This window comes from Bombus affinis, chromosome 1 (genome assembly GCF_024516045.1).
Source record: "Bombus affinis isolate iyBomAffi1 chromosome 1, iyBomAffi1.2, whole genome shotgun sequence".
Taxonomy (NCBI): Eukaryota; Metazoa; Arthropoda; class Insecta; order Hymenoptera; family Apidae; genus Bombus; species Bombus affinis.
The window spans coordinates 16,239,800-16,265,989 of record NC_066344.1 but is presented as its reverse complement, the minus strand read 5'-3'; the positions used below and the strand labels follow the sequence as shown (position 1 = coordinate 16,265,989).

Below are 26,190 nucleotides of genomic sequence, written 5' to 3'. Positions count from 1 at the left end.
AAGATATGTAATTGAAAGTCTGGTAACCTCATTGAGGAATCGATAAATGTAAAGGATAAATGTAATTGATAAAAAAAAACTATACTAAAGAAGACTATAAAGAAGACATATATGGCTGTCTATTAAAATTAAATAATCTGTGGAACTAATACAAATTATCTATTCACTGCCCTTAGAATTTGATCGTGAAGTGCTCAATATTTTCTATGAGACAGAGAAAATTTTATTAATTTTTTATTATTGTTTATTATTTTTTTATTTATATTATACATGACAGAAATATATTTTCTATGAACGTATTTCACAATTAATATAAATTTTTTTGTTCATTGCAGCTATGATCAAATCATGAAGCAATATCTATTCTTATATATTAATTAATAGGATTAAATGTTTTAATTCGCATAATTTTATCATAATGCCACTTTTACAAAATCATGATGTTTTAACTGTTCCCTTCTGCTTCTTTCTCACATAAATTAATATAATAGCTATAGTATAAAATCTTTCATATAAACCTAGTATAACGACGGAATTTATATTAGAATTTTTATATTATAATTATATATTATAATTATATATTATATTATATTTATATTACTTGCTTTATCATACTACAAATATATAATTACTCAATAATATTGACAATAGAAGTCAATAAGTTGTTTATAATAAACTTTCGTTTATTTTTTTTATGATTTTCTTTGTCAATAGTGTGTATGCTACCTATAAAACACTCTAACTTTAATGTGAACAGTAATTATACAATAGATTTAATAAATTTAAGATTAGATACAATAGATATATTGATAAGTCCATTGAAATTAATATTTAAAAAGTAAAGTTTAATTTCACCAACTTTTTTACTGGTTAGTTACTTACATTAATTATTTCTTACTTATATTGAATTATATAATTTTAAAAACATAAATTGAAATGGCGCCAAGAATAAACGCGCGCATTCATACATACACAAAAATGTGTATACATTTCTTTTGTACCACCTATTTATTATCCATAAACACTTTAAAGTTCCGACTAACGTAGACATTTGTTTCAAATAAATTCAAGATTATATCAAACAAAAAATTATTGATTATTGAAAACATCAAGGATTTCATAAATATTTATAAATTAATCAACAATTGTATTTAACATTTTTAAATCATAATTTTTTGTTGACCATTCCTGAAAGGGAATTTAGTATACGGCATGTCTAGTATTCGCATAATAATAACTTTCTAAATAATAATCGTATAGTTATTGTTTTGATCATTTATTCAAAAAGATTTCAGATCACACAACCATTGGGAGACCGTGCATGATGTTTCCGTTATATTACCAATTCAGATCGTGCAAATTTTTGTCTCATAACTGAAATTTTACCATTCATCATCAAATATCACATATACAACAAAAATTTCTATGATTTCTCACAGAGCTCTCTCTCATATTTATACGGTTGTAATATTGTTACAATTTCTGTTATTATTTCGAAAATATTAAAAGATTATAATGTATGAAACACCAATAAAAATATTGTTCGATGAAAGATAAAAATATTTTCATTTGTCATGAACATAATAATATCTCTGATAATTTTTTTCGATTATCTAATTTCCCGCTATTTTCAATCTTCTCGATGGTTTCCTTGAAAAAGATATTCGATGCACGACTTTCTTTAATCTCCATATTACCAATAGCAGTATAGTATAACAGTAGCGTGAGATAATATTTGGTGTATAACATTCAAGTAATATCTTCACTGAATATCATTTTCATGATTCTTTTGATTTGTTCATTAAAGCTTAAAGAGTCCTACTATATATAAATATTAAATAAATTAATTTTTGGATTTAACAATGACAGAGATATACATATATATATTTACTTTTTAAATATAACTCAAATCGGTTATATGTAAACGATCTAAGAATGTTAGTATCCGAGTTTCAACATATAAAGTAGGTTTATCATCAATTTTAAAAAATGTAGGAATCACATAAAAAATTATTATGTATGAAGAAACTATTTCGTTTCATTCGAATAAATATAATTAGAAAATGGAAAAGGCAAACTTTCTCTTAATTGTCAGAAAGTATAATATTTACGAGTATATAATCGTTTATTAATTACTCTGACACTGTAAGAAAAAAGGGACAAAGTCAATGTATCATCAGTATAAAGTTTTCTTACGTCACAAAGAATAGATTTTAAATAATCTCATCAAAGAAAAATATAAAGGTACTTTCTTAATTAAAAAGTATTATTGCAATGTGCTTTTTTTTAATTACAATGGTATTCGAAGATAGTAATAATTGAAAAATTATGCTCTATTTATCAATGATTATAATCTTTGGCTTCTATCTAAAATTATTTGTTATATAGATCATTACGGCAATAATATCCAAAGAGATTTATCTAATTTTTTTTTATAAATGATTGCATTACTTAATCGCTATATTGTATATTAAATTGTTATATCATTCATTATGATGTCAAATTTAATATATATGTATACAATCAAATAAACATTAGTAGACCTCTATTATCAGGATGCTATATTACACTATCACATTGAGATTTGATTCAGAATGGCCATTGGCTACATGCCGTTAGCTTCCTTCTCCTTAATTAAAATTATTGCTTTACATATCTATCTACATACTACTTTCTCATACATATATTTAAGTACATGAAATATACTTTATCTCCTGTAAATACTTTTTGATCTTGTCTACAGTCAGTCTGCAAATACATTTCATTATGAAAAATATAACTTTATTATGGCGCATTAATAAAATTTCTATATTCCATAAAAAATAATATTTTTATTCGATGAACAAAAGGTCATTAACAAAATACATATTAATAAAAACTGCATTCATATTGTGAATAACGTTTATTCATCATCTTGTACAACTGTTGTTTTTTCTGACACATAAAGACCATCCAAGAACTTCCTAATGTCCTTGTTCTTTACTGTTGTCGATTGCTGTATAAGAGCAGCTGAAATGAAAATAATCATTAATTATAATTACTCATAACTAGGATTTCTTTTCTGTATAGATGTATTAATTCAAATGACTATTTACCAGATCGAGAAACATCTTCTAGAGAATTTCCTTCTATTATTAATTCGTCTTTCTGTTTGGCTGAATTTGCAACAGTCACTCCTGGTGCCATCTTTACACGACGAATGTATTTTTCACCCAGAAAGTTACGGATTTCAATAACTGTATTATTCTCTGTAATAACACAGTTAATGGGGAAATGAGCATATACAGCTCTCATTTTGTATTGGTACCCTTTAGTCACTCCCTTTAGCATGTTCTCAATGTGAGAACAGACTGTACGGACAGCAGCTAGTTCCTTCTTTGTTCCAAACCATTTTTCAACTTTCAATAACCTTGGACTTACCATCTGCAAAAGAAATAATATATTGAACAACAATTCTAAATTATATTTTATAACTTATTTAGTATACTGTGTTAATCAGATACAGATATATCATTTATTAAAGAAATGAAGGGGAATCCAAAAATATCATCAGATATAATATAAGTTTAAATATTTTTGTATTACCAATTATTAAAACTAGTTAGGTCTCTTAACTTACACGAATATCAAGTGCAAGGTGCTTAAAAGAACGTTTAAGAACACCCCTTGGTCCTTTCACAGTAACCAAGCGGGACTTGACTGTAACAGTCAATCCCTCAGGTATTTTCACTGTTTGATTGGTCACAATTTGCTTCATCCTGAAATGCATAAATATACAGCTATAATACATGAAACTTTCTAACATGTTTCAGAATTATACAAAACATTTTTATTTAACTTAATTTTTAACCACAGAGTAAAGTTTACTGCAATTTGAGTAGACAAGTATCATTCCCATGTAACATGGAAAATATGTAGAATGTTCGCTTCAATTTAATGTGTTCCATATTTTGTTTGGTAAAATAATATAAAAGTAAAAACAGAATCAAATACATATAATACATATGCTTTATTAGTGATATTTATACTTCGTAGTATTTGTCTTATAATATACAAAAAATTTGTAGATTATGTATTGAAACATCAAATCAAATTGTCAAAAGATTTAAATATTATATAGATAAAAAATAATATATGACTATCTCCATATTTAAAATTACAATATTAAACAATTTAAATGCATAAGTATATCATAACATATTTACAGGAAAGTTTTGTTAATAAAGCAGATATATTTAGGAAAACTGAAAAGTAGGGTTATACGCAATTGTGATCAAAACGATCATTTTCCAAAAATATTACTTAGCCTTGCACAAACATGATAAACGATATCGAATAACACATATAATATGTCACAACATTGATTGCATTGCTAGATTGTTTCGGATTTCGTGAAAAATATTTTCCAGTCAAGATTTCATTACCTCGCACACGCTACAGTATAACCGGAAAAGACTGAAGCGTTGAGAAAGCATGTCTGTTGTGTTCTTGAATAAGTAAAACATATAGATAAACATATATATAGTGTTTTATTCTAACCATTTATCCCAATTCACCCTGCAGGTGGCGTATTTCAAATTTTTCGAAATATTTTTTATTGTGCAAAATTGTAATTTTACATGCAAACTATCAAATTGAGAAATGTGAAATGTTTTTTAATCTGATATAAAAATAACTATTGTGCTATGATAAAAAAATAATTTAGTACTGTTAAATATCTTTTTCACATGAAATATATCTTTTTATAAAATAATTATTCATGATATTTTTCGTTACTTCTTCATTTATAAATAGTAATTATTATAAATTTTTAACGAAATTCTTGACTAACATTTAGAGAGGAAACAATCTATGATCTACCTTTTTCATGGTCAAAACTCAAAGCTAAATTTTTGACTGTAAAATAACCGACTATGTTACTGAAGAAGCTAGTCCTAGTATTAGTTTCTTTTGTGCGTGATTTTAGTTTTGCGTCTTATTTTGCATTATACGTAAAACATGAAATATGTATCACATGCAAAAATTAAAAGTGAAAAAATTAGCCCAACATTGTAAAAAATATACGGTACTTTTGTTTAAGAAATAAAATATAGTTCTTTGGTTATTTCTCGGAACCAATAAATATTTCGAGTAAATCTTAACATACGTAAACATTTTAAATTCTTGTAAGTAAATTCATTGTGTATGATATATATTTGTTGTATACATATATATATATATTACGCTATATTTCTCACTATTAGTTTTCATCAGACAGATTATTTTATTACAAATCTAATAATTATTTAGTAGATTACAATGAAACAATTTTTCCTCTTCATATAAAAAATTAGTGATATTATTATCTTGTTTTTCTTTCTTAATCAAATAATATGTGATGTCATGTTTGGATGCAAAGAATACAGCATCAAGTATTTTTATTTGAAAGGAGTAAGCTTGAAACAATCGATGCAAAAGGGGATTACAATATATGAAAATAAATATGAAGATCTTCCCATGTTCAATACACTGAATACTGAAGTAAATAATATATTGGTAGAATTATTCATAAATTATTTTTGTTCAAATATATAATTTTAGTTATATAATAGTAGGTTCTAATTTTTAAACTATTGAATAATATTTTTAATTGAAAATTTTATTGGTATAATTTCTTCCACTAGAAAACATTTTGAAGTTTTTAAAAAGATACAGGAATATATGTATTAAATATGGATGATGAGTTCCAAATAAATTTTGTTATAAAAGAATGTATAACAGATATAGATATTAAAGAACAGCCAAACATGTATGTCTCTAGTAAAGATAACAAAACATCTGTACAATTAAATAAAACAGTAGATAAGAAAGATTTGTTGATAGCAAGATTACAAGAGCAAATTGCTAAACAGAAAGAATGTATGTTGTATTATGAAAGTATAGTACAGCTTATGAATTATAAACTCATGAAATTTAAGAAAGTTTGGAAAACTCATTAATTGTTGAAAGAACTTGATTTGTAACTTTGGTAAACAGAACATAGTTGTTCCTTGAAATATTAAATATAAATAAATAAAATTTATATTAAAAATATGCATATTTTTTATATTTATACTGACAAACATATGTATATATAATAAATCCTATGTTTTAATAATAAGTATTATAATATGAAGATGTAAATGTATGAAACAATCAATATATGTATCATGTAGAATTTCATGTTTATTAAAATTTTTTTTAATTCCTTTTAATACATAAAAATTTAAGGCGAGCTAAATTTTTCTTAAAGGTAAAACTTATTCAATTTGTATGTATAACTAAGAGGTAATACTATTATTACACAGTGAATATACAGAAATTAAATTATATAAAATATAAACACACATCAGATAATCTTGAAATCATTATGAATACAAATTGTTTATTGTTACTACAATGTAAGTATTATTAAATGTACTGTGTTGTATTATAGTTATCAAAAACTATTTTTCTTTTAAGAATTTTGTGCACTTTAGAATTGTAGATGTCTCATTAAAGATACTACTTCTTATGTGCTGTTTTATTTTGTTTTATCTTTAAATATTCTGTATATCTCATTTGTTAAAATCACATTAATTGAATAAAGTTGTACATATAATTTGCTCATTAGTATTATTGTGATTTGTATAGATTACAAAATGTTGATATAAGTAAGTTTCTTTATATATCAAACATTGTTAAATTCAACATGTCAAAATATAATGCATGATTAAAAAAAGAATTTGTGAAATGTTTTCAATAGATAAATTATGTTGAATATTTAAAAAAAAATATTGATTTCTATTGACCTTAGTTTGTACTGTAGTACTATTTTCGACAGTATATTATTTTTATTAAATCTTTTAGTTAAAAAACTAAATAAATTTATATCTCTGTGATACTCTTTATTCTGAAGAAAATGTAACGGTAAATAATTTAAAGAAGTCTGATATTGTATACAGAACTTCATTTCTAAGAAACTTATATAGATATCAAAAATCGTTAGAAAGTACACAAAATACAAAAATTTAATTTATTCATTATTTTAAGTAGCAATATACGTCGTCACGCGATATCGTGCGTAAAAGAAAGTACTAAAAATAATATTACAAAATTTAAAATAAACTGTATTTTGCAATACTTGTCTACTAAATTAAAATAAATAAATTTATTAGAAAGAGTAACAGAAGACAACTCTTTAAAAATTCAAAACCAGTTTTTTTCCTGTATCATTTGTCTAAAAAGTATATACTATTTAATTAATTCATACCTGTCAAGTTCAACTAGAAACTAATGTTGCGAATGAATATAACGTATTATTGTTCTAATTCATTGAATGTTAATAAGGTGCAAGCATCGTTAATAATTTAGAGAAAAACTACTGCCATATGTGGGAGCATTAAATATTACGCGACAAATTAATGTTTCTTTAACGCACAAGGAAAATATATCACATAGCACAGAAATTTAGATATACATATTATCAACATTGTATATTGCTACTTGAAAAACGTTTACAAAATGCAGCGCTGAAAATTACGTCTTCACACTTACTTTACAGCAGTTTTATAAATAGTATAATCGTTGAGTCTCGTATTCTTTTTCGACTTTCTTACCTTAAAAAAGGTGATAGAACATAATAATATACACGTTACAAAATCAAAATGAAAATGCTTATAAAAAAGTCTTTGCTTATTCGATTCTTAAAATTCTATCACACAATCGCGAGTTCTTCACAGACTCTATATTCCTGCGCAATAGTACGAAATTCTATACTCTTATAGAGCAAAAAATAGAAGTCTCACGAATTCTGGTCCGCAAACAATCATTTCAGCGGCGAAAATTCAAATTCTGCTTGTTATTCATATGTATACAAGCAAAGAGGTATTTTGTCATTTTACATCCACATGGCATTTCTACTAGTAATCAGCTTGCATAGATAATCGTTGATTATTACTTGGCTTCAACGGCGTTGTACAACGACGTGCGTCTGGAAATCTTTCGTAATATCTCTCCAATCTCAGGTACTTCACAGTTACTAAATGACCTGGAAGAAATAATAATTATATATATATATGTATAATATTCATATAAAATAATATAATATATATACACACAGATATATATATAGGGTGTCATAAAAAATTTTAATGTCAGATGGAGAGAAAGGATCATCAGCTGATTCATTGATACCAATATATTTATTGTTTTTGTACACTTTTGTACAGGAACATTTTACATCATTTTGATATCTAGAATCGACCCTATAAATATTTCTCTCATATTTTGCAATACCCTATATAGATATACTAAGAAACATTATATTAAAAAATTGTGTAAATACTTACCATCAAACCAACATCCATGTAAAGCCCTATAAGCTTTACCTGCGTCTTCTTGTGACATACACTTCATGTATACACAACCTTCTCGACTACCACGATCTATACGGATATGAAGAATTTTCACGCCCTCTCCGCATTTTTCTAAAATAGCATCTTGTACCTTTGTTTCCCAATCATCTTCAAATTCTCTAAAAAAATATATATGTTTTCATACATACAAGAAATATGAAAAAATATTATTAAAACACTTACACATCAGCATCAAACATATGCCTTATCTTCAAGCAGGGTGTCGGCGAACAAGTCAAACTATTGACAGAACCTTCCATTGTTTCAAATGCTTGACCTTGCCATACTTTAGACTTTTTATTTAGAACAAAATTCTGGCTGTTTGATTTGTTAAGACTATTGTTAGGTAACCAACGCCACACATGAAATTCTTCCCCCGAAACCTGTTGTACTTCTCTTCGAATTCTGAAATCATGTAGCTTTATTTAAAACATAGAAATGCATGTTAACTAATATAAATAATAAAAATAATAAGGAGACTACGGATTTTTATGCATTTATAGGAAATTTAATGTGTCCACAGAAATATAAATTTCCGTAATATACTAATCAAATTTATAATGTTTCACTAGATTTGTACCTAGATTCATTTTCGTCCAAAAATTTAACTGCTTTTTCCCAAAGTCCAGCCATTTTTTTTCGATCTTTCGGGGGTATAAGATTATCACGTACATGATTTATGGCAAGAAAACTTTCTTGCGTGGTGCCGCCAGATGATGCAACTGCCGCATTTTGATGGTGCATCTCGACCATGTTAATAATGTCACTAACAAGTTTAAACACTTCTCTCTCGGTACTTTTCTTATACCTTATATACCAAACGAATAATTTCTGCATCCCTATAGCTGCTAGGAGGCCTGAGAATATATTGCAATATTATTCATATATAGCACTGAATTATTATAATATATAATAATTGAATTACTATAATATATATAAAGTACAATATATTTTCAGTCTATCAATAACACACACATGCATATTAAGCTTCGCGATATAGCATGCACAATAGAATTGCAAAACCAACATTATTAGTAATAACAAAGAGAAAATTTACTAATACGACGTAGTTACAGCATTAAGATACTAAACTTGTAACAAAATATAATACTTTAGAACATAACATTATCACGTTATTATAGAATCTTATAGAGTTATATTTTCAACAAGTTTCTTCCCATAATAAGTCGGTCAAAAATTTACCAAGTGACACAATTAGAAGGGAGGAGAATATGGTGAAAAGCTTATTCTTGATAAGACATTGCATCGGTAACTCAGGATTCATAATCACCATTCCGACTTTCCCACTTAGACGAGTAGAAAATAATTTATCCTGTAACAAAAGGGTGTCTTTTTCTTTAATTTATATACATTAGAAAACGTGGAAGTAAAAAGATAAAGAATGATCGATAAACTTTTTTACAATACCAAAGAATCCAAAATGTCACCAGAGTTTCCACTATCGTCACTTATATCTATGAGAGAAATGCCCCATTTGGGATTCTTTATGACGAGTAATTGTGCGTTTTGCAAATCTTCTTTTACCTCTAAACTCCTCTGTATAGAAAATTGTTTTATGCATATACAATATAACAATGTAATACTTGATGTTCCATTTGAATCAATTCAACATACCACTTTATTATTTGTAAACATTTGCATGATCTCTGAATCGGTCAAATAAGGAGTTTCACTGGAATTGTCGCATATCATGGACACAGCCTTTTTCGTTAAAATCGGTTGAAGTCGCTTCAACAATTGTAATACAGAATCTACATTTTCTTTCATTACACAGCTAGCTCCAGGCGCTTCACGGTCATCTCCAACAAAACATAATGGTATGTTGCTATCTACAAATTGAAATATAAGACTAAAAACAAAATTATCAAGAATTATAATATATATATTCTACAATATTCTTTTTATTTTTGTAAAAGAGATATCATATGTATCTTGTATCTATTTCATGCATATAAAAATTGAGAAGAATTTTTTGAACAATTTAATCAAATGATAATAATATAAAAGAAATAGGATAAAATCATTATAATGGGAAAGGAAATAAAATATCAAAATTAATATATTGGTAATACTTATTATTTTATTATACATGTTAAAAAAAACAATACATATCTTAAATAGACTATTATGAAACTGATTATACATTATTCAATGTTAAAGATGAAATTTGTGTAAAACGATTAAAATCCACAAATTATTAGAACTAATTGTAATACTCATGAAATTATGAATAAATTGTATAACAGATTAATGAAATGTATTTGAATAGAATTGTATGTTTAGATCTTGTTTTTAGAACTCGCAATTGTTATACAATACAAATCTATATATAGTATTCCTTAAAATGTTAATAATTATTTTATTCACATACATTGACAAATTTTTATTTATAATAAAAACATCGCGTATATTGCAACATTCTCGTTATTAATAATAAAATTTATGTAAAAAACTTTCCCACAAGCTGTTAGTTGAAATATATAATTTGCATTGTATATTTTTTTTTAAGTATTTCTCCATATGTATTACTTAATTGTTACGATTCTGAATACCTACCCGTTGAAAGTGATGGAAAGGTCTCTGCTTTTCCACCAAGTCCCATGTATATAACGGCAAGAATCCCGAAAAATAAAGCAAGTACCACTACCAAAATTACAGACACCATATTGTGGTTATTTCGTATATCTTCCCTATTTGTAGATGATGGTTTAAACATTCTATTCACTGTATCTCGAGATCTGTCGGCGAATGATGTTGTATGCCTGGAACTGAAGAAAATTCGCTTATATAGCTCTATAATATAAATATAGCTTAATACAAATTTTATTTACAATACAATTACAGTTGATGAAACCAATATAACGAGATCGTAAATTAAAGTGCTAAGTGGCAACAGTTATTGATATAATTATACTTCAGACTTTTTGATATCTCATAGAAGTATTTTAAACAACAAATCATTTATAAATTGATACATAATATTTTTCCCTACAGTTTTCTATTCTGATCTCAATATATCAATTCCATCAAGTATCTACATACCTTGAACTGGACGTTGGATATAACGATCTTAGGGAAGAAAAATGACCATTTGAATCTTTTTCTTTTAGATCTGGTAAATTTGATGTAAAACGCGATGATGGACCTAAACAATAATATGTAAAATAATGAATTAGAAACTCATTAATATATACATATTGTATACTGATTATTTCAATTTAAAAGGACTTACTTTTTAAGCTAGATAAAGAAGAAGATGGTAAATTAGTAGACCTTGAACTAAGTCTTCTTGTAAATTCTGACAGGAATGGTGTTTCATAATTTGCCAAAATATCTCTTTGATTTGTGTCTGATTTCATACACACATCCTCATTGATCGAGTGTATTGGAGAAATATTTGAATCAAAGAGTGGTTCACTATACTTATTATCTTTTATCGTATGAATAGATCTCGATTTTGAATCATAAGGTTTTGAACCCTGATCTTGATCAGAAACATTATGTTCATATGTTCTAGGCTCATTAAATTTTCCACTACTTGACAAATATTTAGGTGGAGAATATGATTTAGGTGGAGAATATGATTTAGGTGGGGAATATGATTTAGGTGGAGAATATGGTTTAATTACTTCTTCAACAACATCTGAATCTGAACCAGTTTCCAAACCATCTGTTACACTTGATGTCTTACTAGTTTTCATATATTTTTTTGTAGTTTTTGTTATCGTACGAGTTGTGAATTGCGAAGAACTATCATAATCCGGCACTATAGGATCCTTAAATTCAGGATGTGTTATTTTATCTTTAACTGGATTTTTTGATATGTTTACACTCGAGGATGCTGCTACTGCTGGTGGTGGCATAGGATTTGCTAAAGTTTGCCTTCTACTACTCACTGTAGTCTTCTTCTTTTTGTTAGTCGTTGTACTTGTGTCATCATCTGTATCTTCACTGCTGTACCTAAAATTTTATTACAAAATTCATAAGCTTAACCATTATCTCAAATAATGCATAACCATATAAGAATGCATGAACCTTTCATTGGAAGAATAATTGAGCGAAGGTAAACAAAATTACAAATTGAAAATATTCCATGTTTACTGACATTATTACATTACGACATTTAAATAAAAGATAATAGAAAAATTTAATGAAACAAATGATTTAAAGAAACATTGAGATATTGCAAAGATACTAAATAATAATAATAAATGGTAAATAATTGCAAGAATACGATAAACTAAAAGTACCTGGCAGCCAATGAATGTCGTGACCCTGTGCCGCCTCGAGTTTCCATGAGATTTTTTAGCTTCTTTAAGAGAATCTTTCTAGTGGTTTGTGTTACCGGGCCCACTGGATACCCGTACTCCATCAGTTTGCTACGCAATTCCGCATCGCTCAGGGCATCCACCGACATTTTGTTTACAGTCAAAAAGCGGCTTTTCTCAAATGAACCCGGTAGAAAATGTTGCCTCGTGCGCGAAGCTTTTGCTAGCTACTTCTATGAAGCGCAGTGACGAGTTTTGTCCAAGGGCAGTCGTGCAATTGAAAAATTCACACTATCACTAAACCACACGTGTCTCACTTCTCAGGATATCATGAATATTTCACCATGATACCAAAAAATGTTAGAAAATGATCTTAGTTACAACTAAAAAATGGCGCAATTTTCTAACGGTCGTGATCACGCGCATACTCGTTCAACACCATTTCACGCTACTCAACCCTGTCATCCATAGTCATAGAATAAAATTTATCAAGATAACCTCACTCGAAACTCACGGTTTGGTATAATTTTTTTCATTCAAATTTCTCTCGTTGAAAATCAATTTAACGTTAAAACTGTTTCTTTTTGCAATTTATTGTATAATTATTTTAAATAATAATGTAATTATTGAGTTTTCTATTCATATGATTAATAGACAAAATATTGAAAATTTATTAATTCAGCAAAATTTTTCAATGATTTACATACACATCATTGATTTGTGATTTTTGGAACAGCATATTTCGAAATGTCAATGCTCATACGCTAATTATAGAACGCACATGTAATCGCGAATTACGCATAGTCCTTATTATGACAAAAGAAAAATAATACTATAAATAAATATTAATTGATGTTTATGGAATGTCGTACTTTTAGAAATGTAACCAGAGAAGTGAAACTTAAATAAAGATCTTTATTTCACCCAATAAATCTGTGGTCGGCGAGTGGAAGAATATAAGTCAGAATCATTAGTTTTGCAAAAGTGCACTTAAAATATCTAAAGTGCGATGTGAGATCAACTATTGGATTTTGGATATATTATTAGAACCATATTATTAACTGTATTATTAGAACCGCAAGCAAAAGAAAACAATGTAGAATGTATAAGTATATTCTACATTGACAAAAATTTAACTTATACTTTTTTGTGAAAAATATTATAACAAGTATTTTCTTTGGGTATTTCGCATATTTTTGTATCTTTAATATATTATTTTATGTAATTAAAAATATTTTATGTAATTTAAATAATCTAAGTTAGAATTCAAGTTTGGATCATCAATGATTCATGCACACATACATTAATTTTATTATATTTCTTAAATAGTTACAAAATTACAAAAATTATTATTGAAAATATACAATCATAATTGTATTTCGTGATTTTGGTTTTATTTCTAGCGAAAATGTAAAGTCTAGCTTGGGTCACCAGAAACTCACATGATACAAAATACTTGTAGATTATAAATATTTTTTCAAAGGATAATTAGTATATTACTTTATCACTTAATATCGTAGTAAATACAAACCATTTTTTACATGAGTATAATCAGGAAAACCTTCAATACGGCCAAGAGCTATAACAACTGGGCTCTGATCATAGATGTATTTATGAGAAACTTCCCGTATTTTATCTGCTGTTACTTTCTGTAATATAAAGATATTATTCTACAATAAAAATATAAATTACTTAGTACAATGTGTTCTACCTCATATTCCACAACCCTATGTTCAACAGGTTCATAACATCCATGTCTATACACATTTTCAACAATGTCAAAGAAACGATTTAATGGATCATTTAGTATTAGTAAATCTTTTGTAATGCATTGATGAACAGCTCGAGATACTTCTTTCTGGGTTATTGTTGTGCATAATTTCATCCATTCTTTTTGTAATGCACGAACCATATACTATATAAATATTACAAATATATAAATTGTTAAAGATAAAGCTTTATTTTCTCGATATTTAGGATATACCAAAAGAGTTGAATAGTCACAAACGAAATAACAGCCCCAAATACTAGTACTCTGTGCCCAATGATGAAAAAAGGATTTATACATATAACATAAGTCTGTATTGTATGCATAGTGGGCAATAAATGGTGCATTATGATTTGCTCCACCTAAAAATATTATTGTGAATATTACATATTAAATTGTACAATAGTTAAATATAGATTATTAACTTACCATCTGACTTATCCCAAGAGCCTACAATTTCTTTAGCTACAGTAAGGGCAGTGCAATCTTCACGTTCTCTATAACTTGATCCTTCAAATCCTATTGCTGCATATCCCATTTCATTATCATCATCTCTTAATCGCATTTCAGCAGCTAAATTGCACATGAAATATTTATACAAAAACATAATGAAGTAATCAGAGAGAGTAGTAAAGTTTTTTTTACCTGTGAACCGATATTCAATTGGATCTTTACAAAATCGTTGTTTGTTAGAAACTCCAAATGATGATTTATAATCTTCAATATTACATCCAAAATGTTTACAAACAATTCTTTGTAATTCTTTTAGATAAATAGACCCAGTGCAGACCATCGTCATATAACATGTTTGAAATAAACGATTACGAAATTCAATTAAATTTTTTGAAGAAAATTTTCTGCAAATGTAACATTACGATTAATGATTAGAAATATATATGATGTTTATTACATAACTTTTATAATTAAATATTGTTTTTGAATTTTCATATTTACCTTACTATGTTAGTTGCAGGATATACACTAATACCAAGAGCAGTATCCTGATATGCAATAGTTGGTAAATAATCCATTATAATTTTTTCTCTATCTGATTCCATCTCAGAAAGTTTTTCTAAAATTACAATTTTTTCTTGTGTAACATCTTTATCACCTAAAATATCAAGATATAACATATTATTATATATTTTATAAAGTTCTTCCTCTTATATGTTACTAACTTACATATTACTCCATTCAAAATTACATTCGCAAATAACTGAATGAGTTTGTCTATTTTACATGAAAGCACTGTTCCATAAAAAAGAAATATATCTCTCATAGCAAGAGCTGTAACTTTTCCACCAATTTCTTCTATCATGCATTCTATTTCTTCTTTGTTATTGCATTTTGTCCTCTGTGTTGAGTATAGGAATTTAATATTAATTTTAATAAATTTTATAATATTTTTTTACTTACTCTGAAAAATAAATGTTCTAGAAATATAGCGCTACCACGTTCTTCCAGTGTTTCATACATTGCACCAGCTGGAATGAAACATCCTATGGTGGTAGTGAAAGATTTTTTATATTCACATATAAGACGCATGCCATTATCCAAATAACAAGATTCTGTTGAGCTTTCTATATCAAAATGTGTATTTAAAGCTTTAGACATTTTTCTAGAAATGCCTTTAAAGTCCTGTGTCTTATAACGTTTACTTGAAATAGAAGCAAATTCCTTAAAAATGAATTTGACATAACATTATCTTTGTCAATATTTGTAAATGACTTAAAAAAGTTAATGTAACACATACTCTTTTTATATATTTATACATAGTACTGCCTTGAGTCTGGAATAAATATTTTAAAAATGCTATTATTTTTACTTCGAATCGTCCATGCAAAACAATTCGCGTCATTATATTAAACAGAAACTGCAGTTTTACACACATAACAATTGAAGATATAGATAAATATCTTGCTTTTTTTTACTGTTCTTTATAATTTATAAGAAAACAGATAATTTATAAATTTGATGAAATAGAAATTTTATTACGTGCAATGACATCGTTAACAATATGAAAAAGAAATGGAATGATGTTTTACGATATAAAAATCAATAACACAACAGTTTTTTGTATATGGCTCTAATGCTTACATAATTTCAAATATAAAATAATACAACATACATATATAAAATAATAACAAGAAATGTATGTTTTATAAATGATGACCAATATACAAAATTTTGATTATGTTCATAAATAATTGTTAATGAATCAATTTGTACACATGTACATACGAGAATTACTTAATCAACAATTTTTTAAAATATTACCATCACATACCGGTATTTATTTTTTTGTAATAAATAATCTTTATAATAAAAAATCGTTTTTTCAATAGTTTTTAAATATCCTAAATATATGATCTTTTTAAATTGAACAAATTCGATGTATGAATTTAAAAAGATATAGTAAAGTAAAAACTTATTTGGTTTCTACCATTTGTTCTTTTGCATTATCAGTACGGCACATAACTCTCTCTCGCTTGCTCTCTCTCGCTTGCTCTCTCTCTCTCTCTCTCTCTCATTGAATAATGTATTTAAAATACTTCATACATATATAGTGCCTTCATTTGATAATGAAATTTCATTACCATCAACGCAAAGCAATGTACCCGATCTGTTATATTAAAGATACAAAATGCAATAATATTAGATTGCACACAAATATTTATATACAATATAATGGAATTGTAACACATGCGCGAATAAATATATTGAACACACATGGAGGTTGTAAAATTAAAATGTAAACTTGAGATACTATTCTATGCTCCGCATCATAGAATTTACGTTTATTATTGAAATTAATGAAAAATAAAAAATTGTTTATACTCCTAATCTTTACGATTATATTAATTTTTGCGGAAAATAGATTTATACAACAATAAAAGTATTGTGTTATCAAAGTCTCCAGAATAACCCTGTACTTCTCAAATGCTTGTGTGTGTTTCATCAAAAGAGGTAACTATTTTAACGTTCGGTCTTTGTGTCTTAAAAGTTTCAACACCTTGTCTTGTAACAGATGTGCCACTTACATCCAGATGTTCGAGACTCGATGCATTTAAAGCTAAATGTACGAGACTTGAATTTGTAACATGTGGATAATTTCTGGAATACACAAAAAATTGTCATTTATTACTGTTAAAATTTGAATCAGAAGTTTTCTAATCTAATAGTACCTAACAACCAGTGTTTTTAAATGAGGATTATTAAATATTCGTTTGTCTCCTTCTACAACTATAAATTCTTCTGCCAAGTTATTGATTATACGATCACAAGTATCACTTCCAAGAGCACAAATTGCTCTGTCTGTTATTAGGCATCGTCCAAACATATAATTCTCAAAACGAAATCCATCTTCGACCAAGAACTAGGAGCCGAAAAAGGTGCAAATTGCAACAATTGTATATATGTAGTTTAATTCTATTACTTTTTGTACGTTGTTATTATACCTACTTGTGCAAGATTTCTATCTTCATATACAGGAGGTTGATTCAAAGGTTCTCTCTGTAAAGGTCGAGATTCTGAATCGGGCGATTCCGTGTTTCTTAAATTGGAAGGACATTCCAGATAAAGATGTGTCAAAGTTTTAGTACAACTAAAACATCCAACTTCACTATCACCAAGTGCTGTATCTCGCAAATCAAGAATCTGAAATATATAATCAATTAATCATTTAATTTATTGATTTATTAAACATTAATAATAACAATACATAAGATTATTTACTTCTAATGTTTTGAATCCAAATCTTGTAGCTAAACTAGTGTAAGCAACGCATTCGCCTAAGCGATGACACGAGTTTAGCCTTAATTCCTTTAACTTTGGCATCTTACTAATGACCAACAATGAATGTGGAGTAAACCATTCGCAATTACTTAAAATTAAACACTGAAAAATATGCAAATATTATAAAATGAATAATAATCAATTATGTACAAATTAGTAAGAGTTCAAACAATGTAAAGCAGGAAAAAATAACAAAAATAATACACAAAATTATATGTAATCCACACCTGTGTTTGTATTGTTAGAATACTAATACCTAGGATGGAAGATTAGACTGATAGTTAGAATAGAAGATTGTGAAGAGTTATTTAAAAATTAATTCATCAAATAATTAGTAAGTAAAAGAATTTCTCAATTTTCAATTAATGTAAGCAGTTATTTTGTAACTTATAGTTATTCATTTGTAATAAAAATCTATACAACAAAAGTAATTAAGTACATAAATGCTAAAAAGTTTTTGAAAATACGTGCAATTGAAAAGTGAGATTCTTACTGTTAAATTAGACAAATGGAAATTCATTTTGAAAAAATATGATTTATTACTACGCAAATGTTCCATTTTGCAGCCTTCTAATGAAAGTTTTTCTATGGTACTTGGAAAATCTGTAATTTGAATCTGTAAATAGAGAAAATATGTAATTTACAAAAGAATTTTTTAATTTCATCTGCCAAGATAAATAATAAAAATAGTTAAACTTACCTTGTCTGCATTAATACAATATTCCTCTATGATTAATTCTTTAAGTTGAGTACATGTAGTTTTAACCGAGTTAAGAAAATAAGGACTAAGCTCTGCATCATTTTCACAATATAAATCACCACGCATAGCAAGACTTGTTGTTATAGGTTGTAGAAATTTTATATATTCTTTTAAATCATTTAATAATATAGGTGTTGCTCGAAAATCTACCCTTCTCCATAAAGTTTTATCTTGTGCTACTTGAGCTAGTCGTTGACAAGATCTAGGAACATTAATAACATGTAATAAAAGAAGAAATATACATATATATATATATATATATATGTATATTTCTTCTTTTGTTAATATATATATATATATATATTTCTTTATTTAGTTTAATAAAACTTACAAACTTATTGCCATGAGATCTTTAGGATTCAAATATTTAAATATGTTCAATAGAACATCATCAGAAAAGTCTAATATATGTGGATGTATTATTATATCATTTGCCTTTTCATTTTCTTCAAATTTGATGCGTTTCATATCTTCTTCACTACTTGAAGCTTTAGGAGATAAAGATCTACTGCGTTTCATTTTCATTTTCTTTTTACACCTGTATAACATAGTAGGTAGAATATTAAAATAAAATTTGAACATACCTTAACTTGAAGTAATGAAAATTTAAAATTTTGAATATTATTCTATATAACTACTATTAATTTATAATAAATCTAATCTAAAACAAATAAAGAAGATTTGTATTTTTTGCATAGTCATCATATAATCCAAATTGGTCAAGCTGCATATACGTTTTATTCAAAATAATTTAAAAATATAAATAAATATATATGTACATAAAACAAATTGAACGATTATGTATCGGAAATACTTGATCTTCTAATGGTTCAAATTCTTCTTGCATCTTTTTAATAATTTTAAAAAATTGAAATTGTTTTCTGTTTTCAAATTGAAATTGACTTAAAAACACAAAGAAAGTTTTGTTCACAAAACAGTCTAATTCTGACTGCTGAATAAGCTCTGTTTCTTTGGCTGAAACCCAGAAATAGTGATAAAATTTCTGCCAACCATACGCCACTATGATCAGTGATCCTACACGACTTTTTTACATATTTTATAAATAAAAGTTAATATATTCAAAAACTTAAAACAATTTTTTATTACAAAAAAAATTATGAATAATTACAGAAATATGTTATTTTATAACAATATATAGAGTTTTATTTGTTAAAACAAAATGTTGCCAAATTGCATATTGGATATACAATATGAAAAATATTCATTTTAGATCAAAAACATTTAGTAAACATCAAATCAGAGTAAATGATACTTAATCAAATTGAGAAATTCGTTCACCATAATGTTATGACAAAACTTTACATATGCTACGAAATTTTGCTTTCAGGACTTTAATTCGTATCAATGGAATACTCTTTTTTTAAACAAATCACACAAATTGTTGTACTATTGCCAAAAATCAACAAGTAACAACATAACCTTACGTTTGAAATACTGTCACTATATTATTGATACTTACCAGATTATTACATGCAATCTTAAATAAAGATGATTATACTCGAAAAGATATCGACCTAAAAACTAATTGTTTTAACATAATGCACTTAATTTGTTTAATTTGTTGAAAAGTATATGTATATACAAAATGATGACTGCACACACACACTTTTCTGATCAAACTAAACAACTTCTTATAAACTTGACCTTAGTTTATTATAAAGATGTTTTTTTATGTAAGAAGTTGCATTCATTGAGAACAAATTTGCAAAAAAATGTATGATGAAATATTAAAAGGTATAATCGAAATTTTATATGCAATTCATACGGATCGGAAAAATTTTAGAAAGCATTTAGTATGACTTAAAATGCTTTTTCCAAATCCTACGTTACGAATGAAAAAAAGCAACCTTCTTAAATATCGAATTAATATTTTTTTTAACTTATTTCATATTTTTCAGTGTTATTTAACAACCTCTAATGCTCTTTTGTTTAAACTAGTACTAGAACAGATAATATACAGCATTTTTATTGTTTCCTTAAATAATGAAATCTTAAAAATAATTATTTAATAAATAGCGCTTTTTCTTTATTGTTTCTGTGTTTTATATACATAACTTAGATTATACTTTGTAGATCTATGTATTAATTTACATAATTTAAAATAGCGCGCAGGATTAAAATTACATATTCATATTCAACGTTTTAATTCATTAACTTAAAAATCATAATGTCTCCGTAAATAGGAATAAAAATCACGAAATTTAATTTAAATTTATATGGGAAGATTGGAGTGAATAATATACTAGTATCTTTTTAATATATTATAATATATTTAAATATAATATTAGTTTGAAAATATATACAATGTAAAATATAAAAATTAACAGTATAAATTTCAAAAATAATCATATTTGAACAAGTAATGTCATTTTGTTGCAAGTTGCACATAGAGCAGGGGGCTACTTAAAATCAAAGATTATCAATTTTATTTGTTTTTATAAATAGATCTCCAAAACAAATGATTCTCATGACTTTAATAATTAGGCACAAAGTATGCAATTAATAAAAGCACTGTATTTCTTTTTCTTTGGATTTAATATCTACTTTACAATACTTCAGTATGAATAAAGAGGTATTTTCTGCTTTGCGGAAAATACCATTTTCCTTAGGAACAGTGCACTAACAGTTTTTCGTCTTACTCACTGGACCATGTTATATACAATGTTATTACTATAAATCTATGTACTTCGAATGTACATCTAGCACTAGCTGATATAGAAACACAGTCTTAAATTCATTACTTCTGCTTTGATATACATATATATATATACAAGACTTTATAATAAAATAAAGTCTGACCAGTAATTAAAATAAATCTTTTGTACTGTAGAAAGTTCATTTGTATCTTAAGACGTTTATTATGCAACAACAAAATTCCGTTATTGTTATGTTCAATCACGAATTCTGTGTTCACATTTAAATGAAGATTTTTATGTTTATTTTCAGCAAATAATACGCATAGATATACTCTGTAAAAAATATGGTAGAAAATTGTGCGATCAATTCTTCTTCACTAATACTTGTTACATCAAACAGAGTGAAAAAAATGGTGCAGATAAATTAAATATCACTATAAACAACGATTTGGAGCAAATTATAAGTTTTTGGTAACCCGCTATTATCATGCAAAAGTACAAAATTTAATAAGTATATGGATGAAATATTAATAATATATACTGGGAACTTTCATTTGAAGATATAGTTGCCCCCTGTTTGATCTTATTATGTAAAAGACAAATTATAAGAAAGAAAAAAGAAAGAAATGGAAAGGTAACATAAATTAAGTAATAAATGTAAGCTAATTATATAGACAGATACAGTGGAAGTAATGTGGCTTAAGAAATATAAATTCTCTTCATTCTTCTTGATTTTGGTCAATATATGCTGGAAATTTAGCAAGAATTTTAGACAGTTATAATTTCCAATATACTTATTTCCAAAGTTTACTGTATGGCACGCTCTCATTTGTTAGAAAACAACGACTTTAAGGTCGCTGTATGTATTATAGTGCTATACAATATATGTATATATTGTATGCATACTTAACCAAAATCTTAACTGTAACAGAGCTAATCAGGTAGATCATGCCTGAATTTACCTTACATTTATCTTCCTATTATTTATCCAATTTATATGTATATAATATAAATTTCTTTGGTCTTAGATTTTGTTTTGCATTCTAAGTTTACATACAAATCATATAATCCTAAAATACTTTGCAAAATGGTCATAGATTGTTGCAATCACTGGTTAAAAAAAAAAAAAAAACAAAATTATTTCATTGATTCTAATAATTATATATATAACATATAAATAACTAGAAAAGATATTGCACAAAGCAAAATATAAACAATAATATTTTTATAAAATTGATTTGATTGTTTATAACAAAAAATTTAAATATTGATTACATCATTAACTATCGATGAGAATTTATACAACAAAAATGTTATACATATTTCTATACTAATTCTATTAGTATAAGCAACTAAAATTCCGATTAGATATTGATTTAATATTTTCATTTCAAGCTAATGGAATTGGAAATATATCTCTAATCAGGTATTGGAACAACCTCATGACTATCTACGCACACATAAATTTTTTAACACACGATTTTTTTCGAACATTAAATAACAGTGTGCATTCATACAAAACATAGCATGCATTTCATACATGTAATACTTTACTGGCAAAATATATGTACAATGTACTTTAAGTTAAGCTCATAAGCCACTGAAGATTCTACTTTCTGACCGACTGATTATTAGTATAATATAAATGATAAGTTATTTAACTTTTAATATGTCTAAAATAATAGTATTTAAATCCATCTTCTTGCCTTATTAAAGTACAAAAAATTTTCTTCTCGAGTAACAGCAGGTATAGTTTAAGAAAATATTTTAGCGCATCATAAAAGTTCTCTTGCTCACATAACAACAATCTTGTGATTGTTACCATTTGGCAAGAGAACATAATAGACACGCTTCCCCTTATCTCATTGAAACTCTTGTACATTATTATGATACTGGTTATTGAATGAACCATTCGGTTGCTCATTTCTTTCAATGACACTCTGCATTTCAACTGTTGATCCATTATTAGACTGTGCATTGCTATTGTTTAGATTCCCAGAATTAGTAACATTACTTGTTACCATATTTATATTACTAGTAGCATTGGACTGTTGTGTTTGTTGCTGTTGTTGCTGTTGCTGCTGTTGATGACCATTTGCAGTATTCTGAGAAGAATTATTATTATACTTTGATCTATGCCTAAGTTTGTGAGTTGTAAGATATTGTTTTACAGAGAATGCTTTGTGACAAATATCACATTTGTATGGTAAAGGATCTTGACAATTTACACCATCTCCAATAGTTGAAGCATGAGTTGTTAAATGCATTAAATAATAATGCTTCACCACAAATGACTTCCCACAGGTTTCACAAATATACGGTCCCGATACACCATGCGTTTTACGATGTTTGTGAAGATTGTCTTTTCTAGAAAAGCTTTTACCACACATTTCACATTCATGCATTTTTTCACCTGTGTGAGATACAGAGTGTCTAACTAAATGTTCTTTGCGACTAAATGCCTTTGAACACGTAGTGCACACATAAGGACGTTCACCAGTATGTAGTTTTCTGTGTTGATAAAGATGTTCTTTTCGTTTAAATGGCTTACCACAAACATCACAACTAAATGAATTACCATTATTTTGTAAAGGATCTTCTTTGTTACTACTATTATCAGAAGTTTCATTCAAAAGGCTCTGAACAGAGCAACTATGAGTGTTCAATTGATTTATGGTAGTGAAAATTTTGCCACACTCTTTGCAAATGGCATTCCTATGAGTTTGTGAAATAACTTGAGGATTTACGGTAATTAAAGATGTTGGTTCAGGCCCTGATTTGATTCTTAAGAATTCAGAAATTTGTCCGATCGAGTTGCGAGATATTGTATCTTCTGACTTTGTATAATCTTTAAATTCCTTTGGCTCATCTCTTACAGTTTGTGCAACCAAAGGTGTTTCTTTAAATCCCAAATTTAAAAATACTTCTGGTGTAGCTTGTACAGTATAACCCTGTACATTTTGTGTTCCACTTTCATCTTTTTGAGTTTCAGATTGTACTTTCTGAATTATTTGTTGATTTTGCTTAGATTCAGGCTCTGCCTTCAAAATGATATTATTATTTTGATGCACTACCTGTCCTTGAGGTTCCTGCTTAATAGGAAACTCCTGTTGTGTAGCAATTTGCACCTGTTTTTCAATTTGTTGAAGCTGTCTATGTTGTTTTTCAAACTCTCTTTGTTGTCTTTGTAACTGCTGAATCTGTTGTGTTATTTGTGTCTGATTTTGTTGTTGTTGTTGCTGCTGCTGACCAACTTGTGGTTGATTTTGTGACTGAGAAATTTGTCTTTGAGATTGTATTTGTTGATTTATTTGGCCATGATTTTGAATTTGATTTTGCACTTGTTGAATTTGTGAGGTCGTAGTTTGTTGATCGTTAATTTGATTGTGTGCTTCATTTGATTGTTGAGGGGATACTTGCTGCGAAGTTTGTTGCTGATAGCTATAATGGGTTTCTGCTGTTGCTTCCACAACAGCAGCTGCCATACCTCCTGCTTGCATCTAAAATATATATTAATATAAATTAGTAATAATATCACATAAAAATAATTCTTAATATTTTCTCTGTCAACAAACCTGCATGGCACATTTGTATTGTTGAACTCTTGCTTGGACTCCGCTGATAATTTGAATATTCGAGGCATTTATATTACTAACAACAACAGGTTGTTGATGCTGCATTTGCTGTTCATTATTAACTATTTGATTTCCAGTCGTTGTTGTTACTTTCTCTATTCCCTTTAATACTTCATTCTCAGGGGTTGTAGGTCTGTCCTTTTCTGTGCTTTTCACATAAACCTTACCCTCCTTTAGAAAATCTTCCGAGAACCGCAATGAAGTAAAATAAGATTCTAACATACCCTCTGCGCTCACAACTGTTTCTCTGAATTCAATAAAATTTTCTAATTTCTTTACACATTCGTGGCAAACAATTTTTGGCAAGGAATCTTCCTCCAAAACCTTAAAGTTCAAATCAAGTACTAATTATATATACCATCTATATCATTTCATACCTAATCAAATTATATTATTAAATAAAGAAAGAATTACAATGACCATATAGATATATCAATAAAAAATTATCTGTTTTATCAATTGAAATTTTTCAAAACCTTGTCTGGGTCAAAATGAAAGTGTACAAAAATCTCACTTGTATAGGCAAGTACGTCTGAATCTTTGTTTGAAGTTGCAATCTACGTCCTTCTTCCCGGAAGATATTCATTTTGGTTCCTTCGCTGCTAGTACACAATCTGCACAGTTCGTAATAATTCACTCTTCGATATCCAGACATTGTTTTCCCGCGGAAAACTAAATAACGCGACCTTAAAAAAATCGCGGACAGCTTTATTTCCGAAGGAATACACACGTAACAATGATCACTGTTCCTCTATCATCATTAACGATCCTATTTTGCATATAAAATAAGATTCTATTTGATATCGCATTTCTGAGACTACGTGAATTGTACCCGTGGCCATTTGCAGTTTGTGTGATTATAGCGACAACGA

General features: G+C 27.2%; 5 protein-coding genes and 1 long non-coding RNA gene across 10 annotated transcripts; 1 reads left to right on the top strand and 5 right to left on the bottom strand.

The window, feature by feature from the left end:
- Nucleotides 1-2,887: 2,887 nt before the first annotated feature.
- LOC126922044 (60S ribosomal protein L9) lies at nt 2,888-4,514 on the bottom strand. Of its 2 annotated transcripts, XM_050734235.1 has the most exons (4): nt 4,425-4,514; nt 3,620-3,758; nt 3,096-3,423; nt 2,888-3,009 (listed from the first exon to the last, which is right to left on the bottom strand). In XM_050734235.1, the coding sequence occupies exons 2-4, from the start codon at nt 3,755-3,757 to the stop codon at nt 2,903-2,905; spliced, it is 573 nt and encodes a 190-aa protein (XP_050590192.1). In that variant the 5' UTR covers nt 3,758; nt 4,425-4,514; the 3' UTR covers nt 2,888-2,902. The 2 variants fall into 2 exon arrangements, with proteins under 2 accessions (XP_050590192.1, XP_050590183.1); XM_050734226.1 differs by lacking the exon at nt 4,425-4,514 and having other exon boundaries at nt 3,620-3,780.
- A 933-nt stretch (nt 4,515-5,447) lies between these two features.
- On the top strand, nt 5,448-6,196 carry LOC126920613 (uncharacterized). The gene is made up of 2 exons (XR_007712015.1): nt 5,448-5,520; nt 5,664-6,196. It is a non-coding gene; the product is annotated as an uncharacterized LOC126920613 (long non-coding RNA).
- Nucleotides 6,185-13,288, bottom strand: LOC126920579 (inner nuclear membrane protein Man1). The gene is made up of 11 exons (XM_050731182.1): nt 12,686-13,288; nt 11,668-12,395; nt 11,478-11,580; nt 10,992-11,203; nt 10,050-10,264; nt 9,843-9,971; nt 9,618-9,747; nt 8,995-9,271; nt 8,598-8,819; nt 8,349-8,533; nt 6,185-8,047 (listed from the first exon to the last, which is right to left on the bottom strand). The coding sequence occupies exons 1-11, from the start codon at nt 12,850-12,852 to the stop codon at nt 7,920-7,922; spliced, it is 2,496 nt and encodes an 831-aa protein (XP_050587139.1). The 5' UTR covers nt 12,853-13,288; the 3' UTR covers nt 6,185-7,919.
- Nucleotides 13,289-13,990: 702 nt separating this feature from the next.
- Nucleotides 13,991-16,362, bottom strand: LOC126920594 (mitochondrial-processing peptidase subunit beta-like). Its single transcript, XM_050731206.1, has 9 exons — nt 16,225-16,362; nt 15,888-16,148; nt 15,654-15,825; nt 15,426-15,582; nt 15,117-15,328; nt 14,901-15,044; nt 14,688-14,833; nt 14,415-14,618; nt 13,991-14,352 (listed from the first exon to the last, which is right to left on the bottom strand). The coding sequence occupies exons 1-9, from the start codon at nt 16,360-16,362 to the stop codon at nt 14,212-14,214; spliced, it is 1,575 nt and encodes a 524-aa protein (XP_050587163.1). The 3' UTR covers nt 13,991-14,211.
- Nucleotides 16,363-16,433: 71 nt separating this feature from the next.
- On the bottom strand, nt 16,434-20,667 carry LOC126920599 (F-box/LRR-repeat protein 12). 4 transcript variants are annotated; one of them, XM_050731230.1, is made up of 8 exons: nt 20,507-20,667; nt 19,358-19,564; nt 18,967-19,228; nt 18,760-18,882; nt 18,207-18,368; nt 17,934-18,128; nt 17,657-17,847; nt 16,434-17,585 (listed from the first exon to the last, which is right to left on the bottom strand). In XM_050731230.1, the coding sequence occupies exons 2-8, from the start codon at nt 19,549-19,551 to the stop codon at nt 17,408-17,410; spliced, it is 1,305 nt and encodes a 434-aa protein (XP_050587187.1). In that variant the 5' UTR covers nt 19,552-19,564; nt 20,507-20,667; the 3' UTR covers nt 16,434-17,407. The 4 variants fall into 4 exon arrangements, with proteins under 4 accessions (XP_050587187.1, XP_050587197.1, XP_050587176.1 ...); XM_050731240.1 differs by lacking the exon at nt 20,507-20,667 and adding an exon at nt 20,326-20,349; XM_050731219.1 differs by lacking the exon at nt 20,507-20,667 and adding an exon at nt 19,806-19,981.
- An 874-nt stretch (nt 20,668-21,541) lies between these two features.
- LOC126920585 (zinc finger protein 853-like) lies at nt 21,542-26,189 on the bottom strand. The gene is made up of 3 exons (XM_050731195.1): nt 25,833-26,189; nt 25,259-25,642; nt 21,542-25,183 (listed from the first exon to the last, which is right to left on the bottom strand). The coding sequence occupies exons 1-3, from the start codon at nt 25,971-25,973 to the stop codon at nt 23,546-23,548; spliced, it is 2,163 nt and encodes a 720-aa protein (XP_050587152.1). The 5' UTR covers nt 25,974-26,189; the 3' UTR covers nt 21,542-23,545.
- Nucleotide 26,190: the final 1 nt, after the last annotated feature.

Excerpts from the sequence above, each read along its gene's own strand:
- LOC126920594 (XM_050731206.1), bottom strand. The coding sequence starts at position 16,362 with ATGTGTGTAAAACTGCAGTTTCTGTTTAATATAATGACGCGAATTGTT. Across the intron at positions 15,583-15,653 it reads AATTTTGAATGGAGTAATAT|GTGATAAAGATGTTACACAA; the intron begins GTAAGTTAGTAA and ends TTGATATTTTAG. Across the intron at positions 15,045-15,116 it reads AATTGAATATCGGTTCACAG|CTGCTGAAATGCGATTAAGA; the intron begins GTAAAAAAAACT and ends TGTGCAATTTAG.
- LOC126920599 (XM_050731219.1), bottom strand. The coding sequence starts at position 19,873 with ATGCAAGAAGAATTTGAACCATTAGAAGATCAAGTATTTCCGATACAT. Across the intron at positions 18,883-18,966 it reads ATTGTATTAATGCAGACAAG|ATTCAAATTACAGATTTTCC; the intron begins GTAAGTTTAACT and ends CTCTATTTACAG. Across the intron at positions 17,586-17,656 it reads TTAAAAACACTGGTTGTTAG|AAATTATCCACATGTTACAA; the intron begins GTACTATTAGAT and ends TGTGTATTCCAG.
- LOC126920579 (XM_050731182.1), bottom strand. The coding sequence starts at position 12,852 with ATGTCGGTGGATGCCCTGAGCGATGCGGAATTGCGTAGCAAACTGATG. Across the intron at positions 11,581-11,667 it reads TTCTTTATCTAGCTTAAAAA|GTCCATCATCGCGTTTTACA; the intron begins GTAAGTCCTTTT and ends ATTATTGTTTAG. Across the intron at positions 9,272-9,617 it reads CCTTCTAATTGTGTCACTTG|GCCTCCTAGCAGCTATAGGG; the intron begins GTAAATTTTTGA and ends ATATATTCTCAG.
- LOC126922044 (XM_050734226.1), bottom strand. The coding sequence starts at position 3,769 with ATGCATTTCAGGATGAAGCAAATTGTGACCAATCAAACAGTGAAAATA. Across the intron at positions 3,424-3,619 it reads ACCTTGCACTTGATATTCGT|ATGGTAAGTCCAAGGTTATT; the intron begins GTAAGTTAAGAG and ends TTTCTTTTGCAG. Across the intron at positions 3,010-3,095 it reads AGAAGATGTTTCTCGATCTG|CTGCTCTTATACAGCAATCG; the intron begins GTAAATAGTCAT and ends TTTTCATTTCAG.
- LOC126920585 (XM_050731195.1), bottom strand. The coding sequence starts at position 25,973 with ATGTCTGGATATCGAAGAGTGAATTATTACGAACTGTGCAGATTGTGT. Across the intron at positions 25,643-25,832 it reads AGACGTACTTGCCTATACAA|GTTTTGGAGGAAGATTCCTT; the intron begins GTGAGATTTTTG and ends TTGAACTTTAAG. Across the intron at positions 25,184-25,258 it reads AATACAAATGTGCCATGCAG|ATGCAAGCAGGAGGTATGGC; the intron begins GTTTGTTGACAG and ends TATATATTTTAG.